This window comes from Geotrypetes seraphini, chromosome 10, assembly GCF_902459505.1.
Source record: "Geotrypetes seraphini chromosome 10, aGeoSer1.1, whole genome shotgun sequence".
In the NCBI taxonomy this organism is placed as follows: Eukaryota; Metazoa; Chordata; class Amphibia; order Gymnophiona; family Dermophiidae; genus Geotrypetes; species Geotrypetes seraphini.
The window spans coordinates 133020375-133045732 of record NC_047093.1 but is presented as its reverse complement, the minus strand read 5'-3'; the positions used below and the strand labels follow the sequence as shown (position 1 = coordinate 133045732).

Here is a 25358-nt window from a genome sequence, read left to right as displayed (position 1 = left end):
TGGTATCCAGAGCAGATATTGTGATGTCATAATGCCTCATTCCACCAGTGCCTAAGAGCCAATCACATCAGTGATGTCACAATGGCTTCATTATCCTTGGCTCCCATAAGAATCAGAGTATGAATGGCCACAACCACTGACCCGCAAGCTTTGCTTTGAAGAATGCTGGTGTAGAAGGACCAAGGTTGAAACAGACACTACAGAATGACGATATTGTGATGTCATAATGCCTCATTCCACCAGTGCCTAAGAGCCAATCACATCAGTGATGTCACAATGGCTTCATTGTTCTATACTTGGCTCACATAAGAATCAGAGTATGAATGGGCTCAGCCACTGACCCGCAAGCTTTGCTTTGAAGAATGCTGGTGTAGAAGGACTGAGGTTGAGATAGACACTACAGAATGACAGTCTCTGGTATCCAGAGCAGATATTGTGATGTCATAATGCCTCATTCCACTAGTGCCTAAGAGCCAATCACATCAGTGATGTCACAATGGCTTCATTATCCTTGGCTCCCATAAGAATCAGAGTATGAATGGCCACAACCACTGACCCGCAAGCTTTGCTTTGAAGAATGCTGGTGTAGAAGGACCGAGGTTGAAATAGACACTAGAAAATGACATGGGATTATTTCCCGCGGTTATCCGCGGGGACGGAACGGTGATGAATTTTGTCACCGTGTCATTCTCTAGCGCCTACCCTTTAAAGAACTGCGTCTATCAACTTAGGCACCTACCAACCAATTAGGAACTCATAATTGAAGCCTATTAAGCCAATTTACTAATTAATTTAGGTATCTAAATTGTAGGGACCTACCAATTTAGGCACCTCTTATAGAATCTTGGTCTTAACTTTTTCCTATCGTGTGTCCCGGATGACGGGACATCCAAAAATGTCGTTGCCATCGTATGTCCCATACTAATACAGAGCCAGGAACACAAAATATTTGAATTTACAGACTTATGACTTATTTCCATTATGTCTACAATAGCCGTAAATGATAACGGTGAATAATACAAAACTTTGCTAAAATAATTACGATTGGAACCAGCATAACGTAAGATGTATTACGATAGGAAAAGGTTAATGTTAGAATCCCAAGCACTTAGGCAGCGGAGAGATATTTCTCTCTTTAATGAAGTGGTTTTTTTCGAAATTTGCTAAAAGTCTCGATTGCGAGTAATATGAATAAATATGGACATAAGATGCAATACTGATGGTATTACACACCAGACTGATTGGTTAAGATCTATGCCTCAGGCTGTCCATACTATTGGTGGGACTATGGAGAACTGGGAACTTTTTACCGTTTATGATGGAAATGTAGGGAAATACAAACTTTTTCGTTCTTGATTTTGCAAACACACACACAAATTACAAAGCAGTCGTATCCATTGGAGGCCAAATATTGTTTGCCACATATGAGGCCTCCTCACATCACTACAGAACGCTATAACGCTCTTTTAACTAAACAGTGCTAGAGGTTTTTAACGCAGGCCAGTGAGGTAAATGCTCCAATGCCCATAGAATCCCAGCGTAAGTTAGCAAAGTTGTTGTTTTTTTTGTAATGGGAAAATCATTAATTGCATTATATTGGAAACAAAGACAACTTCCACCCATGCTTCAGTTTTTGCGAACATGTGACTTTACTTGCTTGATGCTGAAACTTACAGCAGTAAAGAATGGACAAATACAATAGTTTCATAAAACTTGGGATGAGTACATTCAGTGGGGAAACACATTGATGCTTAACAAAAATATAAGTGGTTAATGGGTGAAGTTATGACGATATAGTAGGGAAACTTTGCTTTAATAGCTATGGAATATTAAATAGGGGGGAATATTTTATTTTTAGGGGTGGGAATAAGGGGACTTAGGGGGCTTTTTATTGCAGTGTATCTCAAACTGTGTGCCTCCTGAGATTTCAGGTGTGCCTCGGTACACTGGGGAGGAGGAGAGGTGCTGGCATCAGCTGAGTGCCAACAGGACGTGCCTCTCGTGGCAAGAGGCACGTCCTGTAAGCAATCAGTGGGCGTCATCAACTCTCCTTCTCTCTGGCCCTCTTCCCTTCTGGCTCCCCCCCCCCCGGCATCTCAGGGCTCGCCTGGAGGGACTTCACACAGACATCGGCATGATGATGTCACGCTTGCGCGTGAAGTCATCACGGCGATATCCGCGCACTCGCAGGTGCCTCGAACCACTACCTTTAGTGTGCCATGGCTCGAGAAAGTTTGCGGGACAGTTTTATTGCAAAAATGTGGTGTATTGATATATTGCTGTTTTGTGAAGAATTGCATTATAATTTAGCACAGTGGTTCCCAACCCTGTCCTGGAGGACCACCAGGCCAATCGGGTTTTCAGGCTAGCCCTAATGAATATGCATGAGAGAGATTTGCATATAATGGAAATGCTCCATGCATATTCATTAGGGCTAGCCTGAAAACCCAATTGGCCTGGTGGTCCTCCAGGACAGGATTGGGAACCACTGATTTAGCATTTAATTTTGCATATTGTAAAGCAATTTATAATCAACCCATGCTATACTGAGCTTTCAACTTTTCTTAGATCTAGTCAGTGGTATATTGAGAATACATATGTCCTTGTGTGGATTCCTTTATGATTTTTTGTGATTGAAGCTTTTAGAATATCTTCAGTGTTGATTACTTTATGAATTCTTAGGCTATGTATGTAACTGTAGATTTTTATCACATTCAAAATTTATATTGTTTCTAGTATGAATTCTTTCATAAACTCTTGAAGCATTTATCATATTGAGAACCTTTATATAGTTTCTTTCCAGTGTGGATTCTTTCATGTGTTCTGAGATTACATTTTTGATTGAAGCTTTTATCACATTCTGGACATTTATATGGTTTTTCCCCAGTGTGTATTCTTTCATGTGTTCTGAGCGTACTTAGGTCATTGAAGCTTTTATCACATTGAGAACATTTGTATGGTTTCTCTCCAGTGTGGATTCTTTCATGTTTTCTGAGATTACATTTTTGATTGAAGCTTTTATCACATTCTGAACATTTATATGGTTTTTCTCCACTGTGGAGTCTTTCATGAGTTCTGAAAGTACTTAGGTCATTGAAACTTTTATCACATTGAAAACATTTATATGGTTTTTCTCCACTGTGGATTCTTTCATGAACTCTGAGGTGATTTTTCTGAATGAAGCTTTTATCACATTGAAAACATTTATATGGCTTCTTTCCAGTGTGGATTCTTTCATGTCTTCTGAAATCACTTGAGTCATTGAAGCGTTTATCACATTGAGAACATTTATATGGTTTTTCTCCAATGTGGATTCTTTCATGAACTCTGAGTGTATATTTTTGAATGAACCTTTTATTACATTGAGAACATGTATGTGGTTTTTCTCCAGTGTGGATCCTTTCATGTCTTCTGAGTTTACTTTTTTGATTGAAGCTTTTATCACATTGAGAACATTTATATGGTTTCTCTCCAGAATGGATTTTTTCATGAGTTTTGAGATTACTTTTTTTGATGGAAGCTTTTATCACATATTAGACATTTAAATATCTTCATTCCCTTGAGGTTCATTTCATACACTTGTATCTCTCTAGTGTTGGTTAATTCATGATTTTTCACATGAAATGTCTGACTGAAGTTGTTATTGCGTACAGAACATTTTGATGGTTTTTCCCCTTTGTGAACCTTCTGATGAATTACAAGCTGCGATTTATATGTAAAACATTTGTCACATTCAGTACATTGAAAAGAGTTGTGGTTTTGATTTTTTTTTTCTTCTGTAAGCTCTGAATACTCAGAGAATCTTTCCTCGTTTGCAGTGCTATGAAACAGTCTCTCTCTATTGAGTCTTTGATTTTGCAAAAGATTTGAGAAATGGTTGAAATTTATCCCTTGTTCAGTACATGTATTATGCCTATCTCCATTCTGAAGATTTTCTTTCATGCTGAGTGGTGTAACTTTACTCATACCTCCCACACAATAAGTTAAAAGATCTGTGCTTGCTCTGGAGGGGTCTCTGTGTTTCCATTCCACCATCTGCTGTCCTTCAATCTCTCTCATTCTCTTACTGTTGTTCCCAAATCCATCATCTGTTGTATAAAAATGAGAGTTATGCACATAAATGATTCAGCTATTGAATAATCTTTATAGACATTTCCTATGCAAACAGCTTAACGGCTACATTAGCCAACACCCCACTGTAAAAAAAAAGTGTGTCCACATCATAGAAATCTGGACCTCGACCAATCACCTCAAACTAAATAAGAACAAAACCAAATTCCTCTGGCTAGGACTCTCAACTGACCCATGCTATACTCCAAGGATTATAGTAGATGACACAGGCTCGCCATCAGAACTACAATTCCGAGTTTTAGGAGTCGAAATTGATAACCACCTATCCATGAAGAGCCAGGTACAATCGATAATAAAACAATCTTTCCTTGTGATGAGAAAGCCAAGATCTGTCAGAAAATACTTCGAAACAGAGGCTTTCCGAATTTTAGTGCAATCCCTAATCCTATCCCGACAAGTTCTTTGCTCTAAAATAGGCATGTCCAACATCGAACAGGTCATGATCTACTTTTTCCAGCCAAAAGTGCCAGTGATCTACCACCATGAAAATTAAGTGTCAAATTAAATTTTAACCCAATAAAGTTGGAGGATTCCCCCCCCCCCATTTTTAATGAACCTTCTGTCATTTACTTGGATGTGATCAGCTGTTAAGCAAATTAAGCAAAAACAAAACAGAGACGAAGATCCAGTAAGAACTACGAGGGGAAATGGAAAGTACATCTTTTTCTTAAAGTTTTATTGAGTAATAACTTTCTTTAACTTTTATTGAATGATTTGTGTTAAATTTAGGTCGAGTATTGATCCAGGCTGATCATGCACAATCTTTTTTTATTTTTTTATTTATACCTTTACAAATTAACAAATCAATCAATACTTGAAAGGAAATATAACAATCCAATAAGGAAAACAAATATTAATTATAAAATAATAACACATAGTAACTATGATTAAAGTCCACAATGTGAGAGGAGAAGGAATCAATCACTTCCAAGGGTAGTTGGTTTCAAGAAATAAACTAAATTAATTCAAATAACAGAGAGCAGTTGGAGTTATTGACTAATGGCCTGCTGGGCTGATTCCATGGAGGTGTCTGGAATTCTTGTGGTTACTTTACCTTCAAGAAAAAACTGCAATTGATCGGGTTCATAAAAAATATATCTATTACTCTGATATGTAATGCAATATTTACAGGGAAAGCATAATTGAAAGGTTGCCCCCAAACTCAAAACAGACTGACGACAGGCCAAATACTTCTTGCATCTGGCTTGTGTCCACTTCGATACATCAGGAAATATAGAAATTTTGAATCCGTGAAATTCTGCCTTATCAGTCCTATAGAATAGACGAAGAATTGCTTCTTTATCTTGAAGAAAGACAAAAGTTACCAATAAAGTAGCTCTAGTCATTATATCTTCTTGAGATGTCTCCAGCATACCAGTGAGATCCAATTCTCCTGGTACTGCGTTCCCTTTATCTTTATCCTCCTTTGGTAAATTTAAGTAATATATCTTTTGTAATGGTGGCATATTATTTTCAGGAAATTTCAAAACGGTGTTTAAAAAAGACTGAAATAAATCCCTAGGAGATTGAAACTTGGAAACAGGAAAGTTTAAAAGTCTCAAGTTCAAATTCCTATTAGCATTTTCCAAATTTTCAATTTTCCTAGCAAGTAAAACTTTCTCCTTAAGTTGTAAATTAGTGGTAATCTTCTCATCTGCCACAGATTTCTCCAATTTGTCCATTCTAAGAGACTGTTGCTGGAGTTTCTCTTCAAAAGTTTTAAATTTACTATTAGAATTTTGTGTGGAAAGTACAATCTGGGAGCATACCTTGTGTAAAGTCTCCTTAGCGCTCCATAATGCCTCCATGTCAATCACCGCTGGTTTAATCAGGGGAGCAGGGGTAGCTATTCCGGGGGACTCCACCATGGGATCCATCTCCACCTTCCCCGCTTCCCGCTGACTTTCAAGTCCTCCGGTTTCCAATGCTGACTGTAAGGAAATCAGCAAGCTGTGGTTTCCATCCGGGTCAGGGGTGAGACCTGCAGCGCTGCCAGAGACATCAATTCTGGCGCTTCCTGTGCGTCTGAGGGCGTCCCCGACATCATCCCGGGATACGGAGGAACTCCAGGCCCGAATGGGCTAAGCGAAACGTCGCCTTCCAAGATCGAGGTCTGCCCTCCTCGGTCAATGGATGCGCCCACTCCAACTGGGACAGCATAAGATGTTATTGCTGCTTGCCGAGTCAATGAAGTGGAAGAGGAGGCAGGAAGTACGCTCCTCTGCTTACCCCTGCGTTTGGGCATAGCAGGTAAGTCTCTAAGAAGAAAAAAAGTTGAAAAGATTGCCAAACAAAGCAGGAGCCACTTGATAGCTCGACTCACTCCGACGCCATCTTGATTCCTCCCCTCTGAAGGATTCTTTTAACTCTAACAGCTTCCTTCTCCTTGTTATAGAATCCCATCAGCCGTCAAACTGCTGCTACCAATGTGGGTCTTCTAGTCTCCCACAGGATTAGTCAACCTTCCTCTCTCCCAGTATGGATACCAGTGGTCACCCTCTTTTGCCCCCTTCTGCTGCTTCCTATGGAGGCCTGTCTCCACATTGAGAGGGAGGAGTCACTTTGCTTCCCTTACTTCTCTGCCTTCATCCATCCTGCTGATGCCATGTGGAATCATTCTGCCTCACTCCTACTCCTACTGATGTCATTGTGCTCCTTTCTGCTTCCTTTTATCCCGGCGTTCATTCTTTCTGTTGATCCTAGTGTGTTTACCAGCTTTCCTTCTTTCCTCCAGCCTCTTCCAGTAAGATCATCCTGCCTCTCTGCAATTGGAAGCACTACATTGCTCACAGAGAATAAAAAATACAAGCTGCTGGGTGGGAAGAAAGTTTAGCTTCTTGGAGCAGCACCAAGAGAGGTCAGAGAAAGCGAGAGATACAAGGAAGATTATAAAAACTGATAAATGATGAGAGACAGTAAGTGTCGATAGATGATGAAGGGAAGAGACAAAGACAGGAAAATGCTGGGGGAAAGAAAGAGAAAATAAATGAAAGGCAAATCTAATAAGGAAAGGAGAAAATAGAAATAAGGGAAATAGAGCAAACACATCATCCTCATAACAAAGGTTAGAAGCAGTGCCTGGGCCAGAAGAGACGTCTTTCTTTTAGAAAAGGTTTGCATTACCCTATTTCTCGCTTTAATCTAAGTTACATCACCTGTTTCCTGCAGTTCCTCACATGTGGCCGTGGGGGTCAGATTTCCTCTTTCCTCAGGTTCCTGAGGCTCAGTCTTGAATCTCTCTTGCTCAAACCGGATTAAAATGTCAGGCGTGACATTATGGGAGCCTGTTATATGAAAAAAAAAGATATTGCAATGCGTTTAGAAAAGTTACCCCAGCCTACATTGTAAGTGCTCAGAATTATGCAGTTTTCCTAGGCCCTGACACCAGTACAGAGCTAAAAAGAAAGGGGAGCTGCTGGACAGAGTGTCATCAGAAACCTATAGAAAGTTAAGGTTCTTACCTTTGCTAATCCTCTATCTTGTAAATCCACACTCTATTTCTAGACAAGTGGTCGGTCGCCAGACAGTTTGTAGGAAACCTCAATCACAGAGTTTTCAGCCCCTCCCTTCTTACCTCAGGGCTGCCTCCCAGGAATCCACTTAGTGCCAAAGGAGACAGTGACACATGTAGTGGACATAGAAAAAAGTTAGAGGTACGGGGATACTCCCTGACAAATAAGTCTAATCTGCTCATAACATGAAAATCTGAACAATCATGAACAATTGCAGCAGGTTATTAAACATTAGAAACCTGAACAAAAACAGTACTATAAGGAGACACAGAAGGAAGCAATGTGCTAAACATATTCGGATGGTATTCTGAGAAAGCTAGTCAGTAAATTAGAAATCCAGCTTACCAGGCATACAATCGGTGAATCATCAATTTCCAGGGCGGGTTCCAGGAATAGAGTGTGGATTTACAAGAAAAAAGATTAGAAAAGGTAAGAACCTAACTTTTCATTCTTGTACAATCCCACTCTATCCCTATACAAGTGGGACGTAAAAAAGCAGTCCCGTAGAATCAGAGTGGGACTGATGAGGCTGCTGCCAGAAAGGAGGCACCAAAAGCAGCATCCTGCTTGGCCGCCACATCGATCCTGTAGAACTTGGTGAAAGTATGCAAAGAGGAACAGGAGGCAGCCCTGAAAATCTCCTCCAAAGAGATCACCAACAACTCTGCCCAAGAAGAAGAGATGCCTCTAGTAGAATAAGCCCTCACCGAAAGTGTGTGTGTGTGTGGGGGCTTCTTTCCAACCACTATGTAGGCAGAAGACATAGCCATAAGGATCCATCTTGAAATAGTGGCTTTTGAAGCTGGCCTACCCTTGCAATCACTAAATTAAAAATAAAATCATTCCCCCCTACCTTTGTTGGAAATGGTAGCTTTGGAAGCCAGCCTGCCCTTGCGGGCAGGACCTGCCAGTATAAACAGATGGTCGGAGACACGAAACTTGTTCGTGGCCTCCAGATACCGCAACAGGAACCTGAGTACATCCAGGAATCGTAACACCTGGTTCTGCCCCCTTGAACCAGAGAAAGTAAAGGTAGGAAGATGGGCATGGGCCTCCTGGTTAACGTGGGAGACAGAGACCACTTTCGGATGAAAAGAGGGAACAGTGCATAGAACCATGCCAGTATCCGTGATACGCATAAAGGGATCCCAGCAGGAAAATGGCTTGAAGTTCAGAAACCCTGCAGGCGGAGGCAATGGCCACCGGAAAGTCAGCCTTGACCGATAGATCCATTAAGGATGCTCAATCCAAAGATTCATAAGGCGGGTATGCCAAAGATCAGAGGATGAGGTTGAGATTCCACAACGAACAGAACAGCCGCAGGGGGACAAAGTCTTGGAGTGCCCCTCAGAAAATGGATGACATCCAGATAAGAGGCCAAGGAGGTTTAGGTCCTAGGTAGGAGAGACTGGCAAACTGGGTCCTGAGAGAAGCCATGGCCAGGCCCTTTGCCAGGCCATCCTGAAGGAACTTCAGTATCCAGGGAACTGACAGAAGAGACAGATGCATCACACCTGATAACGTCTCCTAACCTTCACATAGGTTGCCACTGTAGACTTCTTGCTACGGAGAAGAGTGGTAATCATAGCTGAGAAATAGCCTCTACGAACCAAGGCCATGCGCTCAATAGCCAGGCCATAAGACCAAGTAAGACCAAAGCAGTCTAGATCCTGCAATGCAATCGGACCCTGCATGAGAAGGTGAGGATGACAAGGGAGAGTCCAAGACCCTGATACAGCTGCACCCTGATCCAGATCGGCATGCCATGGGTGCCTCAGCCAGTTGGGCATGATGAGATTCACCTGACCCCTGTGGGTCGCTATTCTTCTCAACAGATGGCCTATCATGGGCCACGGAAAGACATACAGAAGATCCTCCAGTGGCTAGGATTGAACCAGAGCATCCAAGCCTTTGCTGCCGGCTTCGCGATTGCAGCTGAAGAACCGATCTGCTTTCTTGTTGGTTGCCAACACCATGAGGTCGAACGTGGGGTGACCCCAGTGTACCACAATGCAGTCGAAGCTCTTTCCCCAGGGTCCAGAGATAATCCACCTGGACATTGTCCACTCCAGCCACTTGTGCAACTGAAAGCGCTACAAGGTGTTTCTCCACCTACCGGAAGAGAAGCTGGGCCTCCATGCTCAGGGAGGCACTGTTGGTACCCCCCGCCTGGTGTTGTCCAAAAAGACACAAATGACCCAACTGATGCTAGAGAACAAAAAGACTGAATTAAAGAAAAATAAACACAAGCAGAAAAGACAAGTTCCTACAGTCTGTCTTGTAGGAAAGAAACTGGATTCCTGGGTGGTAGTCCTGAGGTAAGAGGAGAGGGGCTCAAGACTCTGTATAATGAGGTTCCCTACAACTGCGACCATAGAAAAATAACCCACTAGTCTAGGAATAAAGTGGGATTGTAAAAAAACCTCTCTTTTTAAGGGTGTTTGAGACTTAGGCGTCTCCAGCTGATGCAAAACACTGCAGTGAAGTTATGGTTAGATGGGACGACATCGATCATCTGACCCCCTGTATTGCGGACAGCACACTGGTTACCAATTGTATTTCAGATTTGCAGAGGGAATTTCCCGGCGTTATTGTCTCAGTATATATTGCCGTATGCTCTGACCAGATCCCTTCCCTCATTCATCTGTCTGCCAGACTTCCACTGCATCATTTGGGAATACTCTATGGCCTGTTGTAGGCCCTACCCTCTGGAATCAATTGCCAGAGGCTCTACGTGCTCTCCCCTCTCTGCTTACCTTTATGCGTACGTTGAAAGCCTATTTTAGTCATAAAGCATTCTCCTAGGACAAGCAGGATGAGTCAGCCACATATGGGTGTTGTCCCAACACCTCCCAATTTGCGGATAAGCTCTCCAATAGCTCAGAGAGATTTTTTTTTTTTTTTTCTCTGAGCACGTGCAGTGCCCGGGCCCCACAGGGCATGCCTGAGCCCTACCCATTTCCCCCTGCTTCCCCCTAATCCCCAGTCTTTAGTTTCCACCCGTTCCCATCGGTCGGATTTTTCTACAGCTCTCCATTACAACTTTTCTACTCATCAACTTGAAGATGCCTGAATCATCTAAAGAAACAACTGGGATGCAGGAGGAGGATGAACACACTGGATCCTCATGAATTGTGCGCCCACTGATTGGATCCGGTGCTCGAGGTTTCCGTGTGGCTTGCATTGTGCGCACATGTCACCACGTGCACGCAAGCTAAGGAAGAGGGCACTGAGAGACTTCATGAAGAGAAGTGAGGCCCGAGAATCTTCCTCCAGCAGCCATCCTCATCGGAGCGTAGCAGCGGGGGATCCACAGATGAATCCGGTGAGGAGCCTCCAGGACATCCTGGCTCAGTCAACCCCCCCCCCGACTGCAACTTGCCCGGTCGAGAAATTTCTCCCGGAGGTCCTGCATGCTGTCGCTAGCCGCCAGCCCCTGCAGGAAGCTGATAGGAGTCTCCAGACCGAGAGATCTCTCCAAGAGTTCCTGCATGTTGCTGCTTACAGCCAGGCATGAAGAGAAGTGAGGCCCGAGAATCTTCCTCCAGCAGCCATCCTCATCAGAATGCAGCAGCGGGGGATCCACAAGCTACAGTGGCAAGGAGCCTCCAGGATGCCCTGGCTCAGCTAATCCTCCCGCCTGCACTTGGCCTGGTAGAGAAATATCTCCCGGAGTCCCTGCATGTTGCTGCTTAGAACCAGCCTCTGCAGGGCAGCCGATAGGAGTCTCGCCAGACCGAGAGATCTCTCCAGGAATCCCTGCATGTTGCCACCTACAGCCATCCTCTGCAGGGCAGCCGATAGGAGTCTTGCATGCTGCTGCGTAAATCCACAGCCTCTGCAAGCAACAGATCGGGGCTTTCACCCTCCAGACGGCATGCTGCCTCTTACAGCCAGCCTCTGCAGGGAGCCGATTGGGAGAAAGGTAAGTCCTATCTGCTTGTTTTTGGGAAAACCTCTGATAATCTGTTGCAGCCCTGAGGGCTCTGCCCCACCCTCCTCCCAATCTGAATTTAAGGAGAAAGAATCTCCCTTGCTTCTTTCCCTTGGAGGGGACCTGCAGACCTCTCCCCTCAGTAGGAGACATGCTGCCCCAGAGTTCAGCTTATAAAGGACATGCTGACAAAAAAAACAACAACTCGATGTTTCTTTCCCTCTTGGGGTCCTGCAGAGTCTACAATTCACACCTTTCCCACCCCGCCCCCCTCCCCCTCTCATGTTGGGAAGAGGAGTCTGCCTTTCTCAGCAGGGTGCTGATATCTTCAGAGATGCGGCATGTCAGACCTTGCCTCTCCAAAGGTGGGGGTTTTAAACTCCTCAGTCTAAAAAGCTGTTTGCTCTTCATAAAACCTAGGCAGAGTGCTTTTCCAGCTAGCATGAGGGACTCTGTACTATTCATGATTTCTATAGCACTGAAAGGCATATGCAGCGCTGTACAGTTTAATATACAATAGGCAGTACAGCAGCAGAAGCCCACTCAAGAGGCATTATCACTCCTCTTTCTCTGCCTCCAGGCACAGTGGGAAACGCAGCCAGGAGCACTGGCACAGATTAAGGGGTGCATCCTGCCCCTTCTCTGCAGGCTCTCCCCCATCTCAAGAAGGACAGAGAAGGGCGGTGGGGTACATGGAGCCACCCAACCAGTCAAGTGGAGCAGCACATGAACCTGCGAACCACCAGGGGTGGGACCAGCAGCCACAGTTAATCCTCCTGCTGACCCACTCTTCTCTCAGCGGGCTACACTCCCCACTATGTCCCCCTTTAGAGGGAGCCACACACAACAACATGGCGCGGTTCAGCGGCATGCCATGCACCCAAGCAACGGAGGAATAAGCTACACACCAGCCTCCAGCCACGCCCCGAGTCACCACCCACAAAAATAAATAAATATTTATTAAAAATAAATAAATAAATAATAACCACAAACGAGGACTCACCCTAAGTCCCTCCAGAAACTCACAGCCTTTCTCACGATCCACGTGGGTGGACAACAAGTACCCAAGACAGAGTACTACAAGGCCTGAACCTACCAGTACCAGTACTTCACGCAGGCAGTGGCGATTCCAGTCCACAAGAACCTCCTGGACTGCAGAGACAAGATTTGGCTGACTCCCTCCTCAGGGCAACCAACATCAAGGAGACTGGGATTGAAGTACCAGATCTTTCCAGCCCAGGGATTCGACAACCCGCAGCAGCCATACATGGACATTGCGGTAGCTTAAGAGAAACAGGGCAGCACGACCCCCCCCCTCCAACCCCCGTCAGGGAAGGATCTGAAAACCCTGGTTTCCACGGGGAAAAAGACCTTCGAGGGCGCAATGCTGAGCGCACGAATTGCTGCGCTCCATAGTTCCAGATGCGGCTTTATCAGGAGGCCAGTGAGAGGAAATAAATAAATAAAATAAAATAGAGACTCCAGCTCACAACTGAGCCAGTCCACACTGGCAGCAGTCTGTGCCCAGCGCTCGCAACAGTAACATAACTGCTACACAAACAAGCACCGCCCCGAGGGGCAGGGGCATCCAAGGGCAGCCCTCTCCCCAAGACAAAAACAGAACCTTGATCACCCTCCGGCCCAGCAGGATCAGATTGTCTGCGAAGGCTTGGCCCAGGATCACCATCGACCAGTGGGCCCTCAGCATCATCAAGCAGGGATTCCGAATTCGTCTCCACTCCCGCCCCCCCCCCCCCGAGTGGGTGGGGCACCCTCCATCTGATGACCCAACTTTCCTGCAGCAAGGAGAGGACCTGCTTCGGCAGAATCAATAGAGGCGGTGACGAACAGAGGAGATCACCAAGGGGTTTCTACTCCAGGAACCCCCGCGTCACATGGACAAGGACAACGCCTCGTTCCTGGATCTCTGTAAGCTCTACAGATGCATACACAAGGTCCAGACGCAGTCTCTGGGTACAGTCTTGGCTCTGTTACAGCCCGAGTATTGGCTAGTATCCCATGCACCCAGCCCACAGAAGGCATCGTCGCTTCTAAAGCCAAGACAGATGCCTCCAGTACAAGGTCCTGCCCCTTGGACTCTCAACGGCTCCAAGAGCGTTCACAAAGTGCGTGGCAGTGGCACATCCTCGCCTTCAAGGGGTGCGCGTCCTATCTTATCTCGACAGCTGGCAGCCCCGTCAACCACCATAACCCTCCTCCAAGAACTGGGGTTCCTCATCAACTACATGAAATCCCACCTGATACCCACCCAGGGGATATCGTTCATCTGGGCAGTCATCAACACCACGCAGACCAAGGCCGTCCTACGGGACTACCAGATCGACGCCATGACATTCCCTGGCCCAGTGCATCCCTGCCAGCAGCTCATCGTCAGCACGCTACCGGTCTTTGTTGTGCAGCACACCAGACTACTCATGTGATCCCTGAAAGGGCACCTCAGACGTCACTGGGACCAGTGTACCCAACCTCTGACTACCCACCTACTGGAGCTCAGGGCCTTAGGGAATGCCCTCAAAACCTTCAAACAGGCAGGGCAGTCCTCACCCAAACAGAAAACCTTGCACTATATCAACAAACAGGGAGGGACAGGGTCGACCTCGCTATGCAAGGAAGCTTGCCACATGTGGGAGTTCTCCAACTCCATTCAATGCCCCATCCAGGCAACTTACCTCCTGTGGGAGCAGAACGACCTGGCAGAAAGACTCAGCCACCAGCTGGATCCCGATGAGTGGTGTCTCAACCCAGCGGCGATGAAGAAGATCTTCAGCACCTGGGGCACACCGAGCATCGACCTGTTTGCAACCGAACCGAACTCAAAATACTTGACCTTCTGCGCAAAGAGATCAACCCATCGCCGTCTCAGCCCCGACGGTCTGTCTGTGAGTTGGAACACCCTAAGTCCTGCAGAAGATTCTTCAGGACAGAGCAACGGTGATCATGATTGCCCTGTTCGGGCTCCTGCAACCATGGTTCCCGTTCCGGCAAGGGATAGCGGTTCACCCACCTCTCCCCGCTCCCGATCAGTGCAGTTCTCATTACACAACGCGGGAACCTTACCCTCCACCATGACCTGCATTCCTTAGCCCTGACCGCATGGATGATGAGAGGATGAACCTACCACAAGACGTGGAGCACACTCTTATGGCAGCCAGAAGACCTTCAACCAGAAAACGCTATGGGTTGAAAGGGAGAAGGTCCCGCTACCAGTGCACAGACACGCAGCGAGACCCCTACAACTGCCCCATACCGGACATCCTGCAGTACATACTGAGCTTATCTCAGGGGGACCTAAAACCCACTTCCATCAAGGTCCACCTAAGTGCAATCACGGCATACCACGCTGGCCTAGACAGCAAACCAGTGTCGAGGCATCCAGTAATCACAAAATTTCATGAAGGGACTGTCCAATCTGCACCCACCGGCCAGACCACCACCGCCCGGATGGGACCTCAACTTGGTGCCGCATCATCTCACCTCGACCCCTTCAAACCTTTGGGGGAGGCAGATCCCGTATTCCTGGCTGGGAAAACCCTGACCATCGTGTCTACCGACACACTCCCTCATGAGAACAGGGTGGTACCCAGAACCCACCCCCGATTCTTGCCGAAGGTGGCTTCAGCTTGCCTCCCGGCACTCTACATCTCCCCACAGGGAGGCACACTGCCACCTCAGCAACACCTCCTGGACTGTGTGCGGGCCCTGACTATGCAGCAGATTAGACAAGCCTCAATTGTTCGTCTCCTACGACCAAAACAGACCAGGACTTCCGGCCACCAAACGCAGGCGCTCGTGCTGGATATAAGAGTGCATCCCCTTCACCTATAGAAAAGCGCAGCATCAACCGCAGGTGGGAGCCAACGCCCACCAGCGCAGAACCATAGCCAACACAATGGCACTTCTGCACCACACACCAATAGGGGACATCTGCGATGCAGCCACTTGGTCCTCCATGCACACCTTCACCAAGCACTACTGCCTCGACATAGCATTCCACGCTCCAAATGCATTCGGCCGAGCAGTCTTGGAAGTGGCTCTTCCCTCCCGGGAGGGACAGCAACCACTAGCACAGCCTTGACAAACACTGATCAAGTAGGGGGTTATAAATATCGACAAACACTGTTCAAGTAGGGTGTTATAGATATTGATTAAGTAGGTCTTCCAGCACTCCTTCCTAGACTGAATGTGGAATAGGCAAGTATGAATTCTCACATGCAAGTACGATTTGTCACTGTTGACCAGTTGGTTTCTCACTGTTCATTGATTGTCATTGACCAATTTCACTGTTCTGTGAGTTAAGTAGGTCTTCCAGCAATTCCTGTCTAGTCTGAATGTGGAATAGGCAAGTATGAATTCTCATATGCAAGTACGAATTGTCACTATTGACCAGTTATGAATTGTCACCGTTGACCAGTTGGTTTTCTCACTGTTCATTGATTGTCATTGACCAGTTTTCGCTGTTCTGTGAGTTAAGTAGGTCTTCCAGCACTCCTGTCTAGACTGAATGTGGAATAGGCAAGTATGAATTCTCACATGCAAGTACGAATGGTCACTGTTGACCAGTTGGTTTCTCACTGTTCATTGATTGTCATTGACCAGTTCATTGTTCTGTGAGTATTATTGCTCAGTTAACACAGCACTTTATCTAAAACCTTGTTTCCACAACTTTACCTGCTTTGCCTGATTACCCTGCCCGGCTCGGCCTCCACAGCCAGGCGAGGGATGCACAAAGCGCTAAGGCGCAGGTCCAGTCGGTACATCCCTCTGCTAGGGAGTCACCCATATGTGGCTGACTCATCCTGCTTGTCCTAGGAGAAAGTGTAGTTACTTACCTGTAACGTAGGTTCTCCATGGACAGCAGGATAGTCAGCCACACAACCCACCCGCCTCCCCATACGGCCGACCCGGCCACAGCTAGGAACATCCTGGGGATTAGGGGGAAGCAGGGGGAAATGGGTAGGGCTCGGGCATGCCCAGTGGGACCCGGGCACTGCACGTGCTCAGAGAAAAAAAAAAAAAAATCTCTCTGAGCTATTGGAGAGCTTATCCGCAAATTGGGAGGTGTTGGGACAACACCCATATGTGGCTGACTATCCTGCTGTCCATGGAGAACCTACGTTACAGGTAAGTAACTACACTTTCCTGGAGGCCCATCTCCATGATTTGTTAGCCCTGTCAGTGACTCCTTTGAACTAGGGAATAGGGAGGGGTGCATGGGAGATAGGCAAGATCTACTTCCTTTTTCTTTTACTTTGTGGCATTTTGACTGCCTTTTGGATATCGTTGTTTGTACTCCGCTTGAATGGACTTCATGTCCCTGAGTGGTTAAGCAAATTTAATAACCTTGAAACTAAGTAGACATATCCAGCCAAACTGATATTTGCTGGCTGACTGGCTAAGTCATAACGGACAAAGACAGACCTGCTATTTAGGTGGGTCTATCTGGCTACTAGACTTATTTGGTCAGCCAGTGAATATTTAGCACTGACCGGCCATGTAACCGACTGTGATATTCAGCAGGAGATAGCCAGTGATCTCCCACTGAATATCGGCAGTTAGCTGGCTCAGCACTATTTAATCAGCAGGGAGACGTTCCAGGTCAGTTAAATAGCGCTGAATATCCTCAGGAGGTCAGTTCTCATTAATTTTAATGCAGACGTAAAGTAGATTAACAAAATAATTTAATGAGCTGCATTGTATGCAAACTCATACAAATCAATCAATTAATATTAAAATGCACTAGTGTAAACTACATTATGTAATGTGATTTACACTAATACAAAAACTTCATTCAAACTACATCCTGTTCATCAGCCATGTTCTCTCCAACAGAAAAATTCTCCTCATCACCTTTTGCATCATCTTTTTAACAATACAAGATTTCTCAGTCCCACTGACATTAGGTATTAAGGGTTTTGCAAGTTGCCCTCCTCCATCTCCAAGGAGCCTACTCCATCCAAAGTAGGGAAAAACAATGGGAAGAAGAGAGGAAGATGACCTTTTATCCCTCCGGCATTAAATTACTGAATGGTCCAGGCTGGAGGAATTTTATACTTACTTGTTACAGGAGGGTGAATCTGTTCAGATGTCTCCAATTCAGGAGGATCCATGAAGGGGAGATCTTCCTCTTGCTTAACGCTCAGCGAGAACACAGACGTTACAATTGGAAGGCCTGTGATGAGGAAACACATTTACAAGGATATAATAATACTAAGTTAAGAAATAAATTTTAAGTCTCCACGCCTTAGTAAAAGGACTCCCAAATGTTTGATGTCAAGGACCTATCTCCTATGATTTGAAAATGCAGGGCCCTTAAAATATTTACTTACTCTTCATGGGGTCATGAGGGTTTCCTTTTCCTGCCCACTCAAAGTTTTGGGTAAAATACTTCTCATCTTCCTTTTTAATCTTGACTATAACATCAGGATTAACAATTGAATAGCCTGTTAATAAGAAATAAAGAAATTAGGTTCTTACCTTCATAATAACTTTTCCAGTAGATAGGGGTGGTATGCTGAACTGTAGGGTTATCCATCTGTGTTCAAGAGCATATTGCAGAAGATGTCAATTACAGCTTTTCAACTACTCCTCCTTCTCCACGGTCTCTGCTGCCCCCTTCAGTTCATACCAAAGCTGGCGACAGCCATACAGAAGAAGATAAGAAAAGGAGAGATACTGGGAATTCCCCGAAACCCTGTGTCTAATCTGTTCAGATGAAGTTAACACAATAAATGAAGAAAGAGTAATGTAGTTAAAACATTAACAAGCCTCTAAGAGGAACAATGAATTTTAAAAAATACAAGTTAAGCAAGCAACATAAACAGCCTGAACATTTATGGAGCTCAACCATTTCTCCCTTGTAATCCTATAAAAGTCTCTTTCTAATCCAATAGTCTGACTGACAGTAAAATCTTAGCTAGAGAATGCAGATTAGCTGCAGGTAGTCACGGCTAATCAGCAGAAAAGGGGAAAAGAAAAAAAAAAAATCGACCATTTGCCGCAGGTACAGGGAAGAGGCTTTTCACTGCCCCGCAGAGCAGTGAATGGCCTTGTCCCCGCAGTACAGGATCTACTGTGAGCTGTCTCCCTTCCCACCCCTCTCAGCCAGCAGCCCCCTTCGCGAGCACGGGTCCAGCAACCCTCCCTCCCTATCGCAGGTCCAACAGCCCCCCCACCCTCCCTCTTTCCCAATTGCGGGTCAAAACCAGCAAAAAAAAACAAACCCAAAAAAAAACCTGCAACTCCTCTGGGTCAGCCCCTTTGCACCTCCAGGAATGGGCCTACCAGCCTCTTAGAAGCTTTGTGGATGAAGAGGCAACATCGCATGCAGGGCAGCTCCGGAACCTTCTTCCTGCTAAGGACGCGAGGTGCGCATCACACCTCAATATATTTCATTCTAGTAACTCATACACAGACATGTAATTTAATCAAAATAATTTTTATTCAATTTATATTCAATTAACTTGAGGTTCAAATTAGAATTAAGATTACATTGCCAATTACATTCATTACCAATTTCTGTATATGGAAAGACTGTCTCTTCCAAGGCCAAGTGGCCCATATGGAGAGAGAGGATTCTCTCTCCGAACAAAAGCTGGTGGTTGCTTATGTACTCTCGCAATGACCAATATTATATCACTTCAATCTACCAATGATCAACTAGCAGAGGCTGTACTTATTTATTTGTACAAAGAAATTAATTCCTTTTAGCTCTTATAGATACAGTACCAGGCTTAAAGAAAAGTTTTACAAATTATATATTTGTTCACAGCACTTTCTGAATATGCATAAAACATTATAATATACCCAAAAAACCTCCCCTTCCCCAATATCTTTAAGAATTTGGATCAAAACAGTTCTCTTTGTCTTTAGGAACTCATGGTCTGGAGAAAACTGACAGTTTCAAGTTACAAAAGCAGCCCATATGACCCCCCTTAATGAGAATTCCTATACTAGGCTTAAGAAGCCCTGGCTTCACATCTAGAAAGGCAAGCAGGCCTCTTGGAATGTCACAGACTTAAGAGACTTTCTAAGGTTACCTGGCTTAAAGGTCAGATAGGTCAAACTTCAGATGTTACCTCTCAGGATTTCTCAAGGTTATAATATAAAAATAAAGTTTGCAAAACAATTTTATACAAGCACACTGGGATCCCACATTCATACATTAACATCTGTATGTCACATCTTATCACATATATAATAATTATTATCAAAGTACATTTAAGAGATCTGGCCTTCCTTCTTTACCAAGTAATGGAATGTGAGATCAGATATTCTCTGAGCTAGCTAGCTCAGGAACATCTGTCATCAATTAAACCACGAGGATTTTAGGCACGAACCTGAAATATTTTAGACAAAGATAGATAGAAAGATAGAGGAAGATTAATACCTCTACAAATATTTAACCAGCAACTTACATAAAGAGAATATTATTGTACTTATTCTTACTATTAATCCCCAGTGTTTTTCTGGTCTTGGGTGCAATCCATTTTCAATTTTTTATATCTTTGTACCTAACTATTCATAGGCTCATAATTGGGCGTTGCCCTGTCTACCACAAGTGCATTATTAACTAGATTTGCCCAGAATCATATGAAAAGTAGTTGTCTTGCATGTACCCTGCACACTATTCATTCCAGTACAGCATGCTAGCGTTCCCTGTCCATTAGTGCCACTCCTCACCGCCGGATCTCAGTTAGGGTGCTGCTCTTTGACCAGAAGGCTGCCGCGTGAGTGGACTGCTGGGCACGATGGACCACTGGTCTGACCCAGCAGCGGCAATTCTTATGTTCTTATGTTCCGATTTAATGGGCGAGCAACAGGTTAGATATGCTGCTCACACAGGCGAAGAGTTAGAGGTACAGTGGGGAAGGGAAAATATGTGCACAGTGTGGAGGGGTGGGGAAGGAGGGGGGAGTGCAGAGGAGAATAGGTGCCGGTGGCCCCTCCAAGACAGCACCTGGGGCGATCTTCTCCCCAACCCCTCCATTACTACGCCACTGCTCAAACCAGTCCTCGGGACATGCCAAACCACTCAGGTTTTCAAGGTATCCACAATGAATATGCATAAGATATATCTGCATGCAGTGGAGAGCATACAAATTTATGTCAAGCATTTTCATTATGGGCATTCTGAAAACTTGATTGGCTTGGTTATCCCGAGCTGGTCATGTTTGAAGCCTCTATTTTAAGGTCTTTCACTGTCCTGGTGGATATAGAATGACATAAGAAACCAGGTTCTAAATATCAGATGCCGGGACCCGGTATTTGTGATTTTTATCCCACCAATTTCCTAATGGGCCTGTGTAACAGACGATAGAGAAGAGATATTTACCTCGTGACAAGAGGATCCCATGAACCTCCTTGATGACTTTCTTGTAAAGCTCCTTCTGCCATTCTCCCAGAATGTTCCACTCCACTTCCCAGAAATAAGCAGCGACATCCTTGAATGTGACCAATGTCTGGAAGAGAAAATACGACACCCTCAGCTACAGTTTCACTGGGTTTAATAGACTGTTATATGAGCTCTGTCAGTAAGATCAGATCACGCTAAACATCAGGGATGATGGAAGACAACAATGCCAGTGGTGTCCACAAAATTCTTGAGTCATCAAGAGTGTTTTTGATTATGTTTAAATATGTTTATTAAAGTTTTCAAAAAAAAAAAAGTGCAAGTAAAATTACATAGCAGTGGAATCCAGAAACTTACACATGTGCACAAATTAAACCCCTACCATCCCTCCGCCCACCCCACCCCCCTTCCCACCAACATCAATAGTACCAACATCCAACAATCCGACATGTGGCGTGTGGCCCCCTTCACAAGTTCAGTAATCATCCACGGGCCTGGGGTGTAAGGTCCATCCAAAAATGTTCCCAAATCTGACAGAAGCGGCGACCCGGGCCCAGGTCAAGGTCACCAGCCTGTCTCCGCTCCATAGAAGATTGCACTATCATCAAAGATCTCCATTGACTGTAAGTTGGTGGATCCTGGGATATCCAATTTGTCAAAATGGCTTTCTTTCCCAAAAGCACAGTCCGCACTACAAAAGTTGTCATCCCTTTCAATTTCGGTGTAGCAATAGTATAGCTCTGGGCGTTGAGAGGGAAAAGAGGATGAGATGAAGAAGAAGAAGACCTGGTGTGATACAGGTGAAGCAAAACAAGTCCTTTGGATAAAGGTGAAGTAACCAGACCTCACAAGAGAAAAACCCCCTCCCCTCCCTCTTGCTCTAATAAATCAGTATATGAACTGTAAAAGATATTTCATAACCCACTTGCCAGCTGGCCTATAGTGATTGAGAAATGTTCTGTTTCTGAGTTAGCTATGGTAAGCAAAAACTTGTAAGAAACAAGACTTGAATTCCGATGCATGGCACCTGGCCGGATATTATGCAAAGAGGAACACAGCTCATGGTCAGAAAAACAGAGTACTCAGGAACATTATTTAGCAAGATATATCATGTGTTACCACAGCAGAGAAGGAATTTTGGACTTGACATTGCATATATGGTAAAGGGAAAAGGGCATTTGCAGGAAAGGGTTAGGCCTTACGGCAAACTGGACAGACGTATAAGATGACACAAATAGATAAGCCAATAAATGAATCTACGTATGTATTGACGTATAAGAAAAACAACCAATAAAGATGTATCGTGATTTAGGCTAACGTGGTATTGACCACCAAGAAATGTATAAAATCAGGCCTATAAGCAGAAGTAAGCTGAACAGACATCAGAGGACCCTCAGATCTGAGGATCACATCTGTTCCATTATATGCTGAATGATTTATTCTTGTAAGCTGTTACTGATTTGTTAATAAAATGTATACCTATTGAAACCAGTATATAGTGTGTGGAGTCTCCATTACGAGGTAGGCCTAGACAGCGGCCTACTTCAGCGTGGGAGACCAACGTCTGCCCCAGAGAGATGAAATATAGTTGCCCAGATCACACCAAAATTGGAGAATCAGAGGACAAGTCCAAAACATGTGTCCCAATGAGGCATGAGCCTGTGCGCACTTGGGGCAATTATGAGTAAGAGTGATTCCCATCCGAACTGCCCTCTCAGGGGGAATGTAAAGCCTCAGAACCATCTTTAATTGTAATTCCCAGTGAGTAACATTGGCAGACACTCTCTTGACGGTTTTCAGCAGCTGTTGTATCTGTTGGGCTATCAAAGAGCACTGCAGGTCTACCGCCCAGGAAGCTGCCAAAATGTCCAGATTAGGTCCCACTTGACAATCCCGGAGGCCCATTAAATGAAATTTAAGAGGGATCCTCTGTTGAGCTGATAAGCTAAAGAGCTCAGAGTGTGTTTCACGACTGTCCTCATTTTGGTGTTCAACTGGCAAAGACTGTACATAGTGTCGTAACTGGTAATAAGCAAATATGTCCGTAGCTGGCAAGTCAAACGTACGACATAAAGTTGGAAAGGAAGCCAAAATTCCATCCTCCGAGTACAACTGGAATAAATATCGGAGGCCCTTTAAAGCCCATCGTTGAAATGCAACATTTTGCAGTCCCGGTAAAAATGCACCATTGCCCTGAATGGGCAAATACAGAGAAACCACAGCTGACAGTTTGGCATTTTTACAAATCCACCACCACGTCTGCCTAGCCGGAGCAAAAATAGGGTAATTTGCTACCACCAGGCGGAGCGATGGATCGGCAACATGTAACATATAACTAATGTGGTAAGGAACCAATAATGACAATTCTATTGAAGTGGCTGAGAAATGAGAAATGCCTCTAAACCAATCATTAATGTGTCTCATCTGGCAGGCCAAGGCATACCAGCGAATATTCAGCAATCCATATCCTCCCTGTTTCCTAGGGATACACATCCGAGGAAGTGTCATGCGGGGGCGACGTCCCCCCCATATAAAACGCTGTAATCCCTTAGTAAGATGGGCATTGTGGGAATGGGATAATAGTAAAGGAAGTACCTGAAATTGGTACAACCATTTAGGAAAAAGTACCATATTATACAGGGCTACCTGTCCCGCCACTGAAAAAGGAAATGTAGACCAATTTGGAAGTCGTTGTAACGTATCAAGTAATAAAGGGGAGATGTTACACTTGTAAAGAGTCTTGAGATCTCTCGGGATCCATACCACCAGATATTTGATAGAGGTCGTAGCCCATGTAAAAGGAAACTCCCCCACCCAAGACTGTTGCAGAGCGAGTGGGCTAGCCAAGGCAGTGGATTTCCTATAATTTAAGGTGAACTCCGAATAAAATCGGAATTCCTCCAGAGCTTGTATTAGATAGGGAATGGAATGACTCGGTCTAGTTAATGTGAATAACAAATCATCTGCAAAAGCTAAAACCTTCACAGACATCCCAGAAAAATCTACTCCAAGAATATCCCCATCCTGCAAGAAAGTACGAAGAAAAGGTTCCAAATAAAGTAAAAATAACAATGGAGACAGGGGACAGCCCTGTCTGGTGCCTCTCTCTAAGGGGATTGTATCATTAACCAGGAGACGTGCTTTTGGATTCATGTATAAAGTCTGTATCGCCCGAGCAGACCAACCATTCAATCCGATGTAGTCAAGCACCTCAAATAAATATGTCCAGTCTACTTGGTCAAAAGCTTGTGCGGCATCTAAACTAAGTAACATCATTGGTATGTCTTGAGCCTGTGTATGTGCCAGAGTTAGTATCGCTTTACGGACATTATGGACTGCCTGTCTATCTCTCACGAATCCCACCTGATTGTGTGATTGTATGTGATGATCTAAAGGTGGCCAACCATGTTGAAAATGTGATGGTGAAAGCTAGAAGGATGCTAGGTTGCATAGGCTGAGGTATGGCCAGTAGGAAAAAGGAGGTATTGATGCCTCTGTATAATACTCTGTTGAGACCTCATTTAGAATATTGTGTACAATTCTGGAGGCCTTCAAAAAGATATAAAAAAGATGGAGTCGGTTCAGAGAAAGGCTAATAAAATGGTGTGTGGTCTTCGTGATAAGGCATATGGGGACAGACTTAAAGATCTCAATCTGTATACTTTGGAGGAAAGGTGGGAGATGGGAGATATAATAGAGATGTTTAAATACCTACATAATATAAATGTGCATGAGTTGAGTCTCTTTCATTTGAAAGGAAACTGCAATGAGAGGGCATAGGATGAAGTTAAGAGGTGAAAGACTCCGGAGTAATCTGAAGAGGGCAAAAGGGGTGAGATGGATGAAGAGGCTACAAAATAAACCCACCAAAACATTTGAAAAAAAACACCCAATTGGGCAGGAAAAGCGAATTGAATCGAAAAATTGATTCAATATGCTGAATCAAATCAAAAATTTTTCTACTGAATCGGACAAGACTACTGTGCTTTGTACAGTAGTAGAAAGAATAATTCCTTACCTGATCAGAAACCAGGATAGACATTTCCCTCCTGTTTTCCCTCAGAGTTCTGCAGATGGATTCAGGCTGGGGATTTTCCTCTTCCTGGAATGATGAGTAAAACAGGAAGAGGCTGAGTCAATTCCTGAATCTAATCTCTTCTCCCAGGGATTTCCAGTTGCAGGACACAAATTTCTTTGCTTTGTCTCTGAATCTTTTCTGTTCTTTGCAGCCCTGTAGAAACTAGAGGGAAAGGCAGCAACAGAGCATGTGCAGAGCTCTTCACCCCGCCCCTCCGGCTGAGATCATCCTGGAATATCCTGCCTTCTTAAGGTGGTTCTCTAGAGAAAACATAGATCTGCTATTTCTACAGCTCCACCTTAAGGAGGTGGGATATTCCAGGATGACCTCTGC

General features: G+C 44.7%; 2 protein-coding genes across 5 annotated transcripts in view; one reads left to right on the top strand and one right to left on the bottom strand.

Moving 5' to 3' along the window:
• LOC117367622 (zinc finger protein 665-like) overlaps positions 1-25358 on the top strand; it is a 110704-nt gene that overhangs the window by 65101 nt on the left and 20245 nt on the right. Inside the window, exon 9 of one of the 4 annotated variants that reach the window (XM_033960362.1) lies at positions 7636-7642. The exons of the other annotated variants lie outside the window; for them this stretch is intronic. Coding sequence (XP_033816253.1) covers positions 7636-7642 — 7 coding nt within the window. The remainder of the gene's footprint in view (positions 1-7635; positions 7643-25358) is intronic. 4 annotated transcript variants of the gene reach the window in all.
• LOC117367661 (zinc finger protein 182-like) lies at positions 3364-25182 on the bottom strand. Its single transcript, XM_033960444.1, has 6 exons — positions 24966-25182; positions 20930-21056; positions 17925-18038; positions 17654-17767; positions 7287-7415; positions 3364-4088 (listed from the first exon to the last, which is right to left on the bottom strand). Exons 1-6 carry the CDS (start codon positions 24987-24989, stop codon positions 3502-3504), a joined length of 1095 nt encoding a protein of 364 aa, XP_033816335.1. The 5' UTR covers positions 24990-25182; the 3' UTR covers positions 3364-3501.

Excerpts from the sequence above, each read along its gene's own strand:
- LOC117367661 (XM_033960444.1), bottom strand. The coding sequence starts at position 24,989 with ATGTCTATCCTGGTTTCTGATCAG. Across the intron at positions 7,416-17,653 it reads GATTCACCCTCCTGTAACAA|GCTCCCATAATGTCACGCCT; the intron begins GTAAGTATAAAA and ends TTCATATAACAG. Across the intron at positions 4,089-7,286 it reads TGAGGAACTGCAGGAAACAG|ATGATGGATTTGGGAACAAC; the intron begins GTGATGTAACTT and ends TTTATACAACAG.